General features: G+C 41.0%; 1 protein-coding gene across 4 annotated transcripts in view; it reads right to left on the bottom strand.

The window, feature by feature from the left end:
- Positions 1 to 291: 291 nt before the first annotated feature.
- The window catches only part of SMAP2 (small ArfGAP2), a 51,542-nt gene continuing 37,931 nt past the window's right edge, over positions 292 to 13,902 (bottom strand). For 3 of the 4 annotated variants that reach the window (XM_008065502.2, XM_021716244.1, XM_021716245.1), the window contains 6 exons: positions 10,859 to 10,945; positions 9,716 to 9,797; positions 8,584 to 8,693; positions 7,641 to 7,806; positions 6,884 to 7,200; positions 292 to 1,698 (listed from right to left, as the gene is read on the bottom strand). In XM_008065502.2, coding sequence (XP_008063693.1) covers positions 1,573 to 1,698; positions 6,884 to 7,200; positions 7,641 to 7,806; positions 8,584 to 8,693; positions 9,716 to 9,797; positions 10,859 to 10,945 — 888 coding nt within the window. In that variant the 3' untranslated portion in view covers positions 292 to 1,572. The remainder of the gene's footprint in view (positions 1,699 to 6,883; positions 7,201 to 7,640; positions 7,807 to 8,583; positions 8,694 to 9,715; positions 9,798 to 10,858; positions 10,946 to 13,902) is intronic. The other variant, XM_021716246.1, reaches the window with a different exon arrangement.

Consider the following 13,902-nt stretch of genomic DNA (forward strand, 5'->3'; position numbering starts at 1 on the left):
TAGACCCCTGGCCAACTGCTTCCTTTCTCTGAGTCTCAGCTTCTCCATCTGTTGGGGAGAAAATGTGCTGTTCTGATGTTCTTTGACTCTAGCAAGTCGCTGTAGTTCTCTCATCTCACAACTCTAGACACCACTGGAGAGAGCTCCCTTTCTGACTGTTGGAGTCTGGGCCTGGCCCTTGGGTATGAGAAGTACTGAATTTTCTATACATGAAGTGAAGGAAGTACCTTGCAGAGCAGGGGTGTAACTCATACTTCTCTGGAGTGACACACAGTAACAGCCAAGCAAATGGTTCTTCCCTGCAATATTTATTAAGGAATTTACACATACACAGGAGAAAGGCAACCAAGAATTGTGGTTCCCACACATGAAATCTTTTAAGCAAAGTTTTCTTGTTTCAATTTTCAAGTGGGGTGAACAAGGACTGAGAGGAAAGCTGTCCTGGCTCTCTGCCTCATACACCTGGGAAAGGAGGGGAAACAGAGCACCCCAGATATACAGGCATGAAAGAGTGATCAGCAGATTGGGAGTAGATTGAGAGGAAAAAGGGAGCTATCAATGAGATGGCAATTTTTTAAAACTAGAAGAAAAACGTAACAGCTTTAGGCTGTTGATAAATTAATTCCTCTCTGTTGTAAACCTAAAACTAAAAAAAAAAAAACAACAACCAAACAAACAAAAAAAACACCCAGAGCAGATGGGAAGTGGGAGGTGGAAAACACACACTCACACACACACACACACACATGCACACGCACACACACGCACGCACGTGAGCAGCACACACATTAAGCTCTGCATTCCCACTGTAGGGGTTGGTCCTCCAGCCATGGAGCCAGATCCTACTGAAGGCAGGTAGGAGGCAGGAAAGAGATGCGTGTCTGTGTGTGGGATCTTCATAAAGTCTTTGGTGCTAATAAAGGCTGACTGAAGCAGCAAGTCCTGAAGGCCTAGATCCAGAAAGCAACTCAGGGCGAATACAGTAATATTTTTGCTCATCCTCACAGGAGGGGGGGCTTGCCTCATCTCAGGGTTAGGGTCAACCTGATCCAAGACCCAAGGAGTATTTAATTTGATTTCAGTACTTTCTGCATTCCTATAAATCATATGAACATGATGCCTCCGTCTTCAAATTTAAATACTTAGAAATAGCTTATTAACACATAGATCTCTAAACTTTCTCTTTTCCCTAATACATAACACCTATAGACCCTTCTGAGAGTCTGATAGAGGTTTAACCTTGAGGGAAGGTACTCAAAGGTATGCACATTTCTCCTGCAAGTTAAGTGCCTCTGCCAACAATTTCTAAGGTGCTGGTGCCAGGAGAGGACTCAGGGCCGAGAGCCTGGGGAAGAAGTTGGGATGGCTAGGGGACATGTACAACATAAAGCAACAGAGAGGTCTTTGTGTTTGGGAAGTGGCCAGGCTGGGCAGGATGCCAAGCCCCAAATGACTTATGGAGCAATCTCTAAACCAAAGAGAGAGAGGTCGGAAAAGAGGATGGGGCGAGGAGGATAGGGAAAGGAGAGCGCTAGGGCTGATGAACGTGGCGGCCATACAGGTGTTTTGTTTTTATTTCCACATCTGAGGACTGAGAGTCTGATTTGCTGCCTGTCCATTTCCACCGCTCATTGACTGTCCATAGCTCATCATGCCGTTGGCGCCATAGAAGTTCATCCCAGCCATCTGCTGGGTCATCTGAAAGGGAGAGAGGAGACTTTCAGACCAGGCTGTGGGCATTCAGCCAATTAGTACAAAAGGCAGGGTGGAAACCCTTTTGTCTGTGGGGAAGGAGAAAATGAGACAACGGGAAACATTGTTATATATGGTACATCCTAGACCTTAAGAGTCAGATAATCTCAAGACCACACACTCGAGGAACTTTTCAGGAGTGTGACGTTGACCAAGACTAATGTTCAAAGAGGGAAAGAAGGTATTCTGGATCTAATCAACAGAAAAACAGCATGAGAAGTTCTTCTCTTCTTCCTTTCCAGTCTCTTATCGGGGCCCATTGTTAACTTGCCTGGCCAATCCTGAGAGTCGAAAGAAAAGCCCCTGACTCCCGTGCCTCATCTTCAGCATAGCTATTACTTCCAATGTCAGGGAAAGCGCTTGTACACGCTTGCTCATTTGCAGAGGGGGGATAAAAGGCACTTTTTAAAAAAAGGCACTACATTGTTCAGAACGAACAAAGGCAAAAAAAAAAAAAAGAAAAGGAAAAGGAAAAGGCCAATGTGTCTTCAGTACATGTGACCAAAAGGAGAAAAGAGCATGTGGGATAAGGACTAGGGTGAGGGGAAAGGTGGTGGGGGGTGGGGGAGAGTCTTCATGAACTAAACTGAAAAACTGGTCCTTGGCAGTGAACAGAAGAAATAATATCCAAGAAAAATGACTTGAATTTCCTGAGCCTAGTACATTTTCTGTATAAGTTCTTTTTCTTTAGGAGAAAAGTCTTATTTTCTTCTACCAACTTTTAAAGAAAATTTCATACTTACAGTAAAGTTGAAAGAATAGTAAAATGAAACCCATATATCTCTTCCTTAAATTCACCAATTGTTAACATTTTGTCATATTTTCTCTCCCTCTCTTTATAAAAACTTGAAACAATTTTTGATAAGCATTAAAAGTTGTAGATATCATGATATTTGAGACCTTAAGAAGTCAGGAAGCATCACATAAAAATGAACACTTGAATAAACCCACAATACTATTAACAATCTCAAGAAATTTAACATTGACACAATAGTCTAACATACAAGACATTTCAGTTTCATATCTCTTTAGTCTCCTTTAATCAAGAACAGTTTCCCTATCACTTTGTTCCATTTTTTCCTGATGTTGGCATTTTTAAGAATCCAGGCCAGTTATTTTGAAGAATGTTCCTCAGTTTGGATTTATCTCATGTTTTTTTCACAATTGGATCCACGTTAAATATTTGTGGCAAGATTTCTATGTAAGTGATATTATGTCCTTGTTAGTACAAGGTATTAGGAAGCACATGAGATTAAGGTTTCCCATTGTTGGTAATTTTATTTATTTGTTTATTTATCTATTTATTTATTTATTTATTTATTTATTTTTAGTCAGAGTCTCACTCTGTCACCCAGGCTAGAGTGTAGTGGCATGATGACAGCTACAGCAGCCTTGACCTGCTGGGCTCAGGCAATCCTTCTGCCTCAGCCCCCCAAGTAGCTGAGACTACAAGCACACACCACCACGCCCAGCTAATTTTTAAATTTATTGTAGAGATGAGGTCTTGCCATATTGCCCAGGTTGGTCTAGAATTTCTGGGCTCAGGCAATCCTCTCACCTTGACCTCCCAAAGTGCTGGGATTGCAGGCATGAGCCACTGCAACTGGCTGTTGTTGGTCATTTTATGTTTGATCATTTGGCTAAGGTAGTAGTCATTTTTTTCCATTATAATTAACAAACAACCTGAGGGGTATTTGTTTGAGAATGTGTGAATACCTTGTTCTTTCTACAATTACTATCTATCATTCTTCTGTAAAGAAGACTTTCTCTCCCTCCATTCCATACTGAATTTTTAAAAAATATCACTGTGGACTCATGGGTTCTTTTTATCATTCAATGTGTCATAATCTATTACTGTTATTGTTCCTTTTGATGTTCAAATTATTCCACTTTTGGCTGGTGGGAGCCTCTAGAAGTGGGCTCATGAGTCCCTTTGACATGTTCCCACCAGTTTTATAGCATTTCATTCCTTACAGAAATAAAAAGAATGAAAATAAGTGAGTTAAAATTCCAACTATGAAAGCTAGAACAAGAAAAATAAAGTAAACCCAAAGTAAGCATAAGGATGGACACAGTAAAGATAAACCAGAATTTGAGGCAGAAAACAGGACAATGTAGAACCAATACATCAAAATCCTGGTTCTTTGAAAAAAATTAACAAAACTGCCTGATATCACTTTTGATAAATTAATTTGAAAATCTTGGTGAAATTACTTTGAAAATCTAGGCAAATATAGTTTTCCAAAATTGACTTCCATAGAAGAAACAGAAAATTATCAAGGAATTGCTATAAAAGAAAGCAACAGGGACACATAGCTCCCATGGGAATTCTACAAAACCTTCAAAGACCAACACTACATAAATTATTCCAAACCACCGAGAAAAACATAAGAATATTTTAATAAAGTATAACACTGATACCACCCTGATAAAGACAGTGTGTACATGCACTGACTCTCTGGTATTCCTTTTCCTATCCTTTTGTTCTCATGTTAATTCACTTTGCTATAAGGTACTTCTGTGAACCTAGTATCAAAGCAGGCACTGCTTTGTGAGGCAATTTGAACACTGTTTCTTTTGATAGAAGAGCTGCCTATTGAGATGACCGGTAAGTTTGGTCTTAATTCCATCATATTGTATTTTTACTGTGTTTATTATATTTGCTGCACTCTGTAATCTGTTCTAAAAGCTATTTGGGTATTTAGAAAGTTTCATATTTTTTGTTCTAGTTGATTACCTTTATCCTAACACTTTTAATAATGCCGGCCGGCTACTATATCTCACGCCTGTAATCTCAGCACTCTGGGAAGCTGAGGTGGGAGGACTGCTTGAGCCCAGGAGTTCGAGACCAGCTTGGGCAACATAGCCGATAAGTCTCTACAAAAAGTCAAAAAATTAGCCGAGTGTTGTGGTGCACGCCTATAGTCCCAGCTACTTGGGAGGCTGAGGCAGAAGGACTGTCTGAGCCCAGGAGGTTGAGTCTGTGGTAAACCCTGATCATACCACCACACTCCAGTCTAGGTAACAGAGTGAGATCCTGGCTCAAAAAAAAGAGAAATGTCCTTGGTCTTCTTTTTCCTTACTCGAGCTTCTATGACTTGGCTTTTCAGCTTATTATATCCTTTGACTTCCACTTATTTCCTATGCAAATTACTTTATTCGACTTCCCCCCATTTTTCTCCCTTCTCCTTCCATTACTTTTAGTTGTATTTCTGTTTGTCAGAATACAATGTATATTCTGCCACCCTTGTGACCAACATTGCTTTATCTCAGATTCTCAATTAAACAGTCAATGCTCACCATCGATCCTTTTGCCAAAAATGACCCATTATATCTTGGATGAAGCTTATCTTCTGTTAGATTCCTCAGGAAAGGCTTGTAACTGTGGTACACCCTGAGTTCTTGCATATTTAAGATTATTTTTTACAACCTTGATACTGAAAGGATAGCATGGCTGGTCATAAAATACCTGTTTTGCATGTATTTGAATGTCTTGAAAATATCACTCCTCTTTGTTGTCTTTTCATATTTTGCTGTTAGGAAGTCTGATGTCAACGTGGATGGTTTGTTGTTTTTATAAGTGAAAGATTTTTGTGGGTGGGAGGTACAGAGAAGGTTGGAGCCCTGAACATGTTTCTTGCTCTTAAAGTCTACTAAACCTGTAGATATGCTTTAGAGTTGACTATTTTGGGTCAATTTTCCCAGACACACAGTGGGCACTTTCAATATCATATTCAAGTCTTTTATTTCTAGAAAGTTTTCTTGTATGATGGTTTAAAAATATGTTAATTTTGTTCCATATTTTGTTTTACTTCTTTAGGTGTCTCCAAATATACATATGTTAAGTTTTCTTTTGCCTAATGTCTATATTACTTTCTCTCTGATTCTTTTTATTCCTTTCTACATTTAGTTTTCATTCTCTTAGCTGTTTCATGCCTTTCCTCAATGCCAAAAATATTTTCAGCTGAATCTATTGTCTTTTGGCTAATTTGTAATTCAGTCTGTTAAGATAATTTTGTCTTTTTCTTTAATTTCCTTCCTGAGTTCAGTAAACTTTCATTTCATAACACCCAGCTTTTTATCCACTTTGGCTCTAAGTTTTTGAAATTCTGATTTAAGCTGCTTTGTCTTATCTGCAAATGTTTAAGGACATTTAATTCAGGTTGGTAGATGTGTAACAATTTTATTCTGCCTCATGACTGCTTTCTGAGGGAGAGTATTCACTACCTGAAACGTTTTAATTTTTGTTTTCTGTTTTCTTCTCACAGTAGTTTTGCACAAATATTATCTGCCATGTTCTGTTTATTATGTAGTGTCTTATTTTTCTGAATCAGCAATAATAGCTGTGAGGCTTACTAAATGTCTTAGTTTAAGAGCACCATCTTCTATTAATGAAGTAATTATTTTGGAGGAGGGAGGATGATGTATATTCTGATTTTGTGATTCTCATTTCCACTTCTCATTTCTTCCTTTCTCTTTGTCACCAGGTCCTCCAAAAGGTACCTTCTCCTTCTAAGTCATGCCCATCTCCCCCAGAAGCCACACTTTCCCAAGGCTACCACCTAGAATACTACGTATTTCAAGACCTTGTTTTTGATCCTCTAAACAAGCAGAGTTCTAATCTACCAGGTCTCAGAATTCTTCTCAGTAAGTTTCTGATTAGGGTAGGTCTTTCTCCTTCTGGGGGGTGATTTTTTCTATGCTGTTACCCCTAAGCCCCTGCTACCTCTCCTTTTATATACATAGTCTCCTCTGGGATACTAGCTCTGCGTGTTTATATGTCCACTGTCATACCGTTCAAAGCTTGTAGTATTCTGTCTACTAAATGCAGTTGTTGTGAGAATATCTGCATTCTTGTTTGTCTGTGTAGGTTTCTTGTGTTTGTTTTTGTTTCTGAGAACATGTAGAAGACTCAGATTTAGGCAGTTGCCCTTATTCTGCAGGAACCCAGAACTCCTCAGAAAGTCTGACTTTAGATAGACCTTCTAGGAGGAAGAAAACAAACTTAAGACTGTCTCTGGCATTATCTCATGTACATGGAAAAGATTCAAAGGATAAGGGAAAGACACAAAGTGAGACAACCTTGAGGAAGGCTCAAAACTCTTGTCCCACATAAAATAGGGTAGCTTACCTGAGTAAGGTTCCACTGCAGCTGCTGAGCTGGCTGAACCCCATATACAGTCTGGGGCATGGCTGTCATGCCTGCCATGTAGCCAGCTGGCTGGGTGGTCATCATTCCATTCGGCACACCCATCATCGATGCCTGCATGCCACCCATATAGCCTGCAGGCATGGCCATGGGGGCAACCATCCCAGAAGCTCCTGGCTGAGCTACCATGCCTACTGGTGGGGGGATCATGCTCCCCATTATGCTATTAGGAGGTGTAACCCCAGGGAAGCTGGGGTAGGCTGTGGGATATGCCATCTGAGCAGGAGCCATGAACATTGCTGCCAAGAAAACACACAAAGAGGTCTCTTAAAGAGGAAAGAACACAAAGCCCAAACTCTAACTGGCTACTCCTTTCCAGCTAAAATTTCTTAGGGCTGCTCAACTTATAATGCTCTTTTATATAGCAAAGTAGGTAGACAGATTCTCTACAAGACTTGCTATGGCTTACCAATGAGCTGCTGACCTTTTAGGGTCCAGATCCAGACTCTGAGTCAGACCTTACAGAGATGTGACCCCAGACCCTGCAGAAGGATGGCTTTGGGTTATATTACTATCCATCTGCTGATACTTTGTGGCTTCCCAAGAACTGTAATGTTCAAGCTTGTTTGGTATATGTTGCCCTGGACCCCAAAGCAACTGTCCCCTGTCACAAATAATTCCTGCATGGAAGCCCTCAAGTCTCTATCCAGCACATGGCCATGACAACCATGAAATGTACCTTGAGTAGGCATTTGTGGCGTCTGGGATCCATATAGTGAAAGGATGGAGTCCTTAGACAGTTGTTTTTTGCCTACTTCTTCTGATTTGCTCCCTGGTTCTGGAAACAAGTTCAGGTTTTCAGGAACAGAGCCGGCACTCCCTGCAGTTGGCATGGAACCTACAACCTTATGGCAAAGAGAGTGGGAGTGGGGGAAGGAATTGGGAAGGTTCTCATGGGGGCCTCTTTAGGGACCTCCCTTACTTCTCTGCTGTTTTTAACATTTGCACTAAAAATTCATGGGTCAGGTTAGTAGTTTCCTGACATTTTTACCATAAAAATGCCTGAAAACACCGGATAGTTAAGCTCTGGTACAATCTTTCCTTTTCAGCAAAACAATGTGACGTGGTAAAAAACACAATGATGTAGCAGAGAGAACTAAGTTTAGATTCCAGTGCAGCCATTTACAAGCTGTATAACCAAAGGCTGGTCACATAACTTTTTTAAACTAATATTTCATCATCTATAAAATATCCATTTAGTAGGTATGTGGTAAAGATGTGAAATTATTCATGAAATATACAAATTAATATACAAAACCACCTAGCACTGTGCATGGGACACCACAGGTATTTCACAAATGGTAATCATTAAAAGTTTGAAGTCTTTCATACCTACAATTCTGACAGTTAACTCAGGCCAAGGAGCTGGCCTGAAGTATCAGCCTTCACAATCTCACACACCTTTGATAGAGGCCAACTTAAAGGGCCCACCCTTTTGGGGCAGGAGACAAAATAGTATGAACGGCAATCTTAGGCTGTGACAGAAATGACACAATGTTAAAGGAAGTCAAGAAAGCCAAGGTCCAACACTACCAAGGAAGCACGACTTAGTTCCAGAATTATGATTTCAACATCACCCTTTCCAGAATGCTCTTTAATTCTGAAGAGCCCATGAGACTCACCTTTCTGGAAACTGACGAGGAAGGGGATGGAACAGAGGCCAAAAGATCTAAATCCTTCTCTAGAGTATTGCTGGTCTTACTATTTGCAACGGAGCAGGCCACAGGAGCATCTAGAAAGGGAGATCAAAGTTAAAGTGTAGCACTGCTCATGAAGCCTACGCCTTCTTGCTGTTCTCAATAAAAAGCAGAGAAGGCCCATATTTCTGGAACCATCCAGAAATTTGGATGGGGCTTCTCAAAAGAGGCCTCACCCCACATTCCCAAGAGTACTCTAGGGAAGCCCATAGCCCAGCTCTCAGGCACAGAGCAAGCAGTAGGAGCCCAGGCCTGAAGGCTACATCAGCACCATAGCTGGAGGCTGGCCAGTTCTCTTCTGGCTATTTGGAGGGCAAGGTGTGTAGGATTCATTTTCAGAAAGTAATGAAAGGTACAGAAAGTAGAAGCCTAAGTATCCAGTAACTTAAATCAGCGGAAGTAGACTGAAACAAAGTACAACCATCATTGCCGTGAAAGGCAGAAAATAGGCTTTCTTTCTGAAAGGGTAGAATCACTAGATCAGGATTTCAAAGGTTTGGAGAAAAATGACCACAAGGTAACAGGCCATCTCAGAAATAGGTTACACCTGAAAAATGAAAGGGATGGGGGAAGGGAGTGGAGTACAGGGAAGTGACATGAGGCTCGAAGGTGCTATTTAGCAAAACTGCTGATATTTACTGAGCACTATGTGCCAGGGATGGGGCTAAGAGCTTTAGAGGCATTGTCTCATTTAATCTTCCCAACAACACTGTTAAAGTAGAGACTCTTATTCTTACTGCATAGATTAGGAAAGTAACATTCAGAAGTTAAGTAAACTACCCAAAGTGTCACAGACAGTAAGTGGCACAGTTGGGACACTGGCTCCAAAGGCTATGCGCTTAACCACTGCACTATACTGTTGAACTGAAAAATGTCACAGTAAACACTTGCTTAGAGCAGCTACTCAGATGTAAAACATAACCAGAAGAGTATGAGAGAATAATCTTAGCAATGAAGACACACAAACTGGGAATCCCATCTCTGCCTAGCTTCCCAGGATCACTGAAAATTCATCAAAATCTGTAAGAACATGGGAACTGAAAAGTCTAGCTCTTACCAAGGCCCAATAAATCCATGACAGGTGCTGAGGATTTCGGGGAGCTTTTCCGAGGTAGCTGTGGATCTTCTTTTTTCTGTGGCTAAGGTGAAAATATGTTATAGAAAGAAATAATCAGGTGTTTTTTAATTCTTTTTTTTCCCCTCTCCACTGTAAAGCAACAGTATTCTTGTAACGTGGTTGCTGTTATACAAAGAGAGTTACCAAAGAAACATAACTCAAGAAGTGTCAGGTGAAAGAATCAAGTCAGGAAGCACGAGTACATAAACCAAACCTAAAGTAAAAAACAAAGGTATCACCTGTGATTGTCTGGCTTTCTGAAGAGACAGATCTTTCTGAAACCAAGACAACCAAAGAACAGGGGATCCAACAGAAGCAGCAGTTTTTGGTCCCAAGAAAAGTCAAGAATAAAGGTAGGTATCTGATGGTACAAGAGCCAAGAGCCAACAAATCTCCCAGTGGCTAGAAAACCTTTACTTTAATACCAAAAGGGAGATCAGTTAAAAGATTATGAAATTCACCCTGTCACTATCACTAGTGATTGTGTCCACAGACAATGAAATTCAGAATGATGACAAAAGACTCTTCCTTAAGCAACAACAAATAAAGTCCTTTCCCCCAAGATTGCAAGCGCTTATATTACAGTATCTACTACTACAACCACAATATGTCCTGCGTAAAAAGAAAGGTGCCTGCTTGAATATGACAAAGCAAGAATACACGACGGGATCATTTAAAACAAACTAGTATGGTCTGACTTCTGGACTGTCCTTTACTGAAATAGAAAAATGAGGTACAGAAGGTCTAACAAAAGACGGACCAATGCTGGGGTAGCCTGTGCTCAGAAGGTGTCACACAGCCTTGGCATTCTGGCTTGGAATGTGTCTCTTGCTTAGACGGGACAGATGCATTTCCTAAGCTCCCATCTGGACCCAAAGAGAAGTGTTACAGAGCAGACAGGCAGCAGCAAGTAATGGGAGAGAAGCAGAAATGGCAACAAACAATCTAATCCAGATGTGGAACCTTTTAGCACCAGGTGCAATGGTGTGATATGGTACCCACCACGAGGCTTCCCGCACCTCCCCTCCACACATATGAACATACCTGGGGCTGTCTAAACAGTGCAAATACTACCCCACTCACCATTTTCACTTTCTCAAAAACAACAGGTTCCATTTTTTTCTCTGGAACTGGTTCACTCCCTCTTTTCCACTTATCATCTTTTTCTTTCTATAATGGTTTAACAAAACAAGACAAAGAACACAGGCACCAAGGTGATTAATAGTTCAATAAATTATAATTCCAAATATCTAAAAAGGACATTCTAAATCTTTACTGATTCTAATGCAGACGTCTGACAAACTTGGGGGCGATGTCTTGGTGTGGAGCATGAGTTGATCTCTTCCACATTAGCCTTGATGCTGTATGAGGCATCCTTCAAACACACACCCATCTTCTTGGTCTAACCTATTCATGATTCTTGAAATTTGCAGTTTAGGCTATCTACAGAGGCTAAAAAGTTTTACCAGATTGTTGCCCATCTTCACCCCAAATTTAACTTGCCCATGCTTTGAGAGACCCCCCTCATCTTAGTGTACTAGTGAATACATTCATGTTCACCTTACTCAGCTTATGTCCTTTGTGATTTTATAAATTCAATCATAGATCTCTCAACAGTTATCTCTCTTTTTAAAAATCAGAAAATAAATCTTAATTTCAAGTTTAAAGATTTAAAAAACAGGCCATGTGTGGTGGCTCACACATATAATCCCATCACTTTAGGAAGCCAACTTAAGGCCAGGGGTCAAGACCAGCCTAGACAACATAGCAAGATCTTGTCTCTAAAAAAACAATTGTCTAGTTTAAATTAGTAAGGAGTGTTGGTGCCCACCTCTAGTTCTAGCTACTTGGGAAGCTGAGGCAGGAGGACCACTTATACCCAGCTGTTAGAAGTTATAAAGAGCTGGCCAGGCGTGGTAGCTCAAGCCTGTAATCCCAGCACTTTGGGAGGCCAAGGCGAGAGGATTGCCTGAGCTCAGGGGTTTGTAACCAGCCTGGGCAACTTGGAGAGATTTTGTCTATACGATAAATCAGAAAATTAGCCAGGCATAGTGGCACATGCCTGTAGTTCCAGCTACTTGGAAGGCTGAGGCAAAAGGATCACCTGAGCCCAGCAGGTCAAGGCTATGGTGGCCGTAAGTGTGCCACTGCACTCCAGCCTGGGTGACAAAGGAAGACTCTGACTCAAAAAAAAAAAAGAGAAGTTATAAAGAGCTATGATTATACCACTGCACTCCAACTTGGGTGGCAGATCAAGGCTATCCCTTTATTTTATTTTTGAGTAGGAGTCTCACTCTGTTGTCCAGGCTGGAGTGCAGTGGCAGTGGTAGGCTCATGGCCACTGCAGCCTCAACCTGCTGAGCTCAGGCGATCCTTCTGCTTCAGCCTTTCAAGTAGCTGGAACTATAGGTGTGTGCCATCACACCTAGTTAGTTTTTTTATTTATTGTAGAGACGAGGACTTGCCAAGTTGTCCAGGCTGGTCTCAAACCTAATGAGCTCAGGCAATCCTCTCGCCTCCATCTTCCAAAGTGCTGGGATTACAGGTGTGAGCCACCACACCTGGCAGACTCTATCTCTTAAAAAAATTATAAAAACAAAAATTAAGAACTAAAGTTTAAAAAATGTAAATGTAAAACAAAGCCACAAAGTAACCTTAAAACTATAAGCACATAAAAGAAAGTACAGGCCGGATGTGGTTGCTCATGCCTGTAATCCCAGCACTTTGGGAGGCTGAGGTGAGAGGATTGGTTGGGTCCAGGAGTTTGAGACCAGCTTAGGTAACGTAGCGAGACCTCATTTCTACAAAAAAAAATTTTTTAATTAGCCATGTATAGTGGCACATGCCTGTAGTCCCAGCTACTCAGGAGGCTGGGTGGAAGGATTGCCTGAACCCAGGAGGTCGAGGCTGCAGTGAGTCATGATTGTGCCATTGCACTCCAGCCTGGGTGACAGAGACTCCAACTCAAAAAAAAAAAGGTATAGTATATATATGAAAAAATGTTTGGTTTTGCCAGTGATCAAAAATTTAATTTAAAATGCATTTTAGAGAAGAGAAAAATCTTAATAATAATAATAATACTATCTAACTTTGGTAGGAACGAAGTGAAATTAGTACTCTTATACAATGCTGAGAAGACAGTGTAAAATGGCAAAGCTTCTGGAAAGTATATTAGCAAAAGTATGAAGAGACAAATACTGAAATTCTTTGAACTAGATAATACCACATCTTTTAATGTGCCTTAAGAAAGTAATCCAAAATCTGAAAAAGCTATACACACCAAGAAGTTCACCTCAGAATTATTATTACTGTTATTTTTGAGTTGGAGTCTTACTCTGTTGCCCAGGCTGGAGTGCAGTGGCACGCTCATAGCCACCTCACCATTGACCTGTTGGGCTCAGCCTTCCAAGTAGCTGGAACTATAGGTGTGCTACTGTGCCTGGCTAATGTTTGATTTATTGTATAGATGAGGTCTTGCCAAGCTTTCTGGGCTGGTCTCAAACCCGCAAGCTCAGTCAATCCACTTGCCTCAGTCTCCCAAAGTGCTGGGATTACAGACTGAGCCACTGAGCCCGGCTAGAATTATTTATGCTAAAGAAAAATGACAAATAGCTGGGAGCGGTAGCTCAGGCCTGTAATCCCAGCACTTTGGGAGGTCAAGGTGAGAGAACTGCCTAAGCCCAGCGGTTCAAGACCAGCCTAGTCTCTACAATGAATCAAAAAATTAGCCAGGTGTAGTGGCACGTGCTTGTAGTTCCAGCTACTTGGAAGGCTGAGGTGAAAGGACCACCTGAGTCCGGTGTGCCAAAGCTGTGGTGGTCATGAAAGGACCACTGAGCTCCAGCCTGGTCAGCAGAGTAAGACTCCAACTCAAAAAAAAAAAAGAACAGCATGATGACACAGAAGGAGAATGGTAAAACAAACTGTGATTTAGCTACTCACTGAAAGATGATGCAACAATTAAAAATTATGAAAACCATACAAGTAACAAAGGATTTATGATAAGTGGAATGAAAGGAGACAGTCTATATAACTATATTATAATTATGCCTCCAAAAAGTAGCTGTATGGAAAAAAAGAGGGAATACACAAAGATGAAAATCATCAGTAAAGATAGTGACTACAAG

Source organism: Carlito syrichta, unplaced genomic scaffold, assembly GCF_000164805.1.
Source record: "Carlito syrichta isolate Samal-C Ts95f unplaced genomic scaffold, Tarsius_syrichta-2.0.1 Scaffold308579, whole genome shotgun sequence".
Lineage (NCBI taxonomy): Eukaryota > Metazoa > Chordata > Mammalia > Primates > Tarsiidae > Carlito > Carlito syrichta.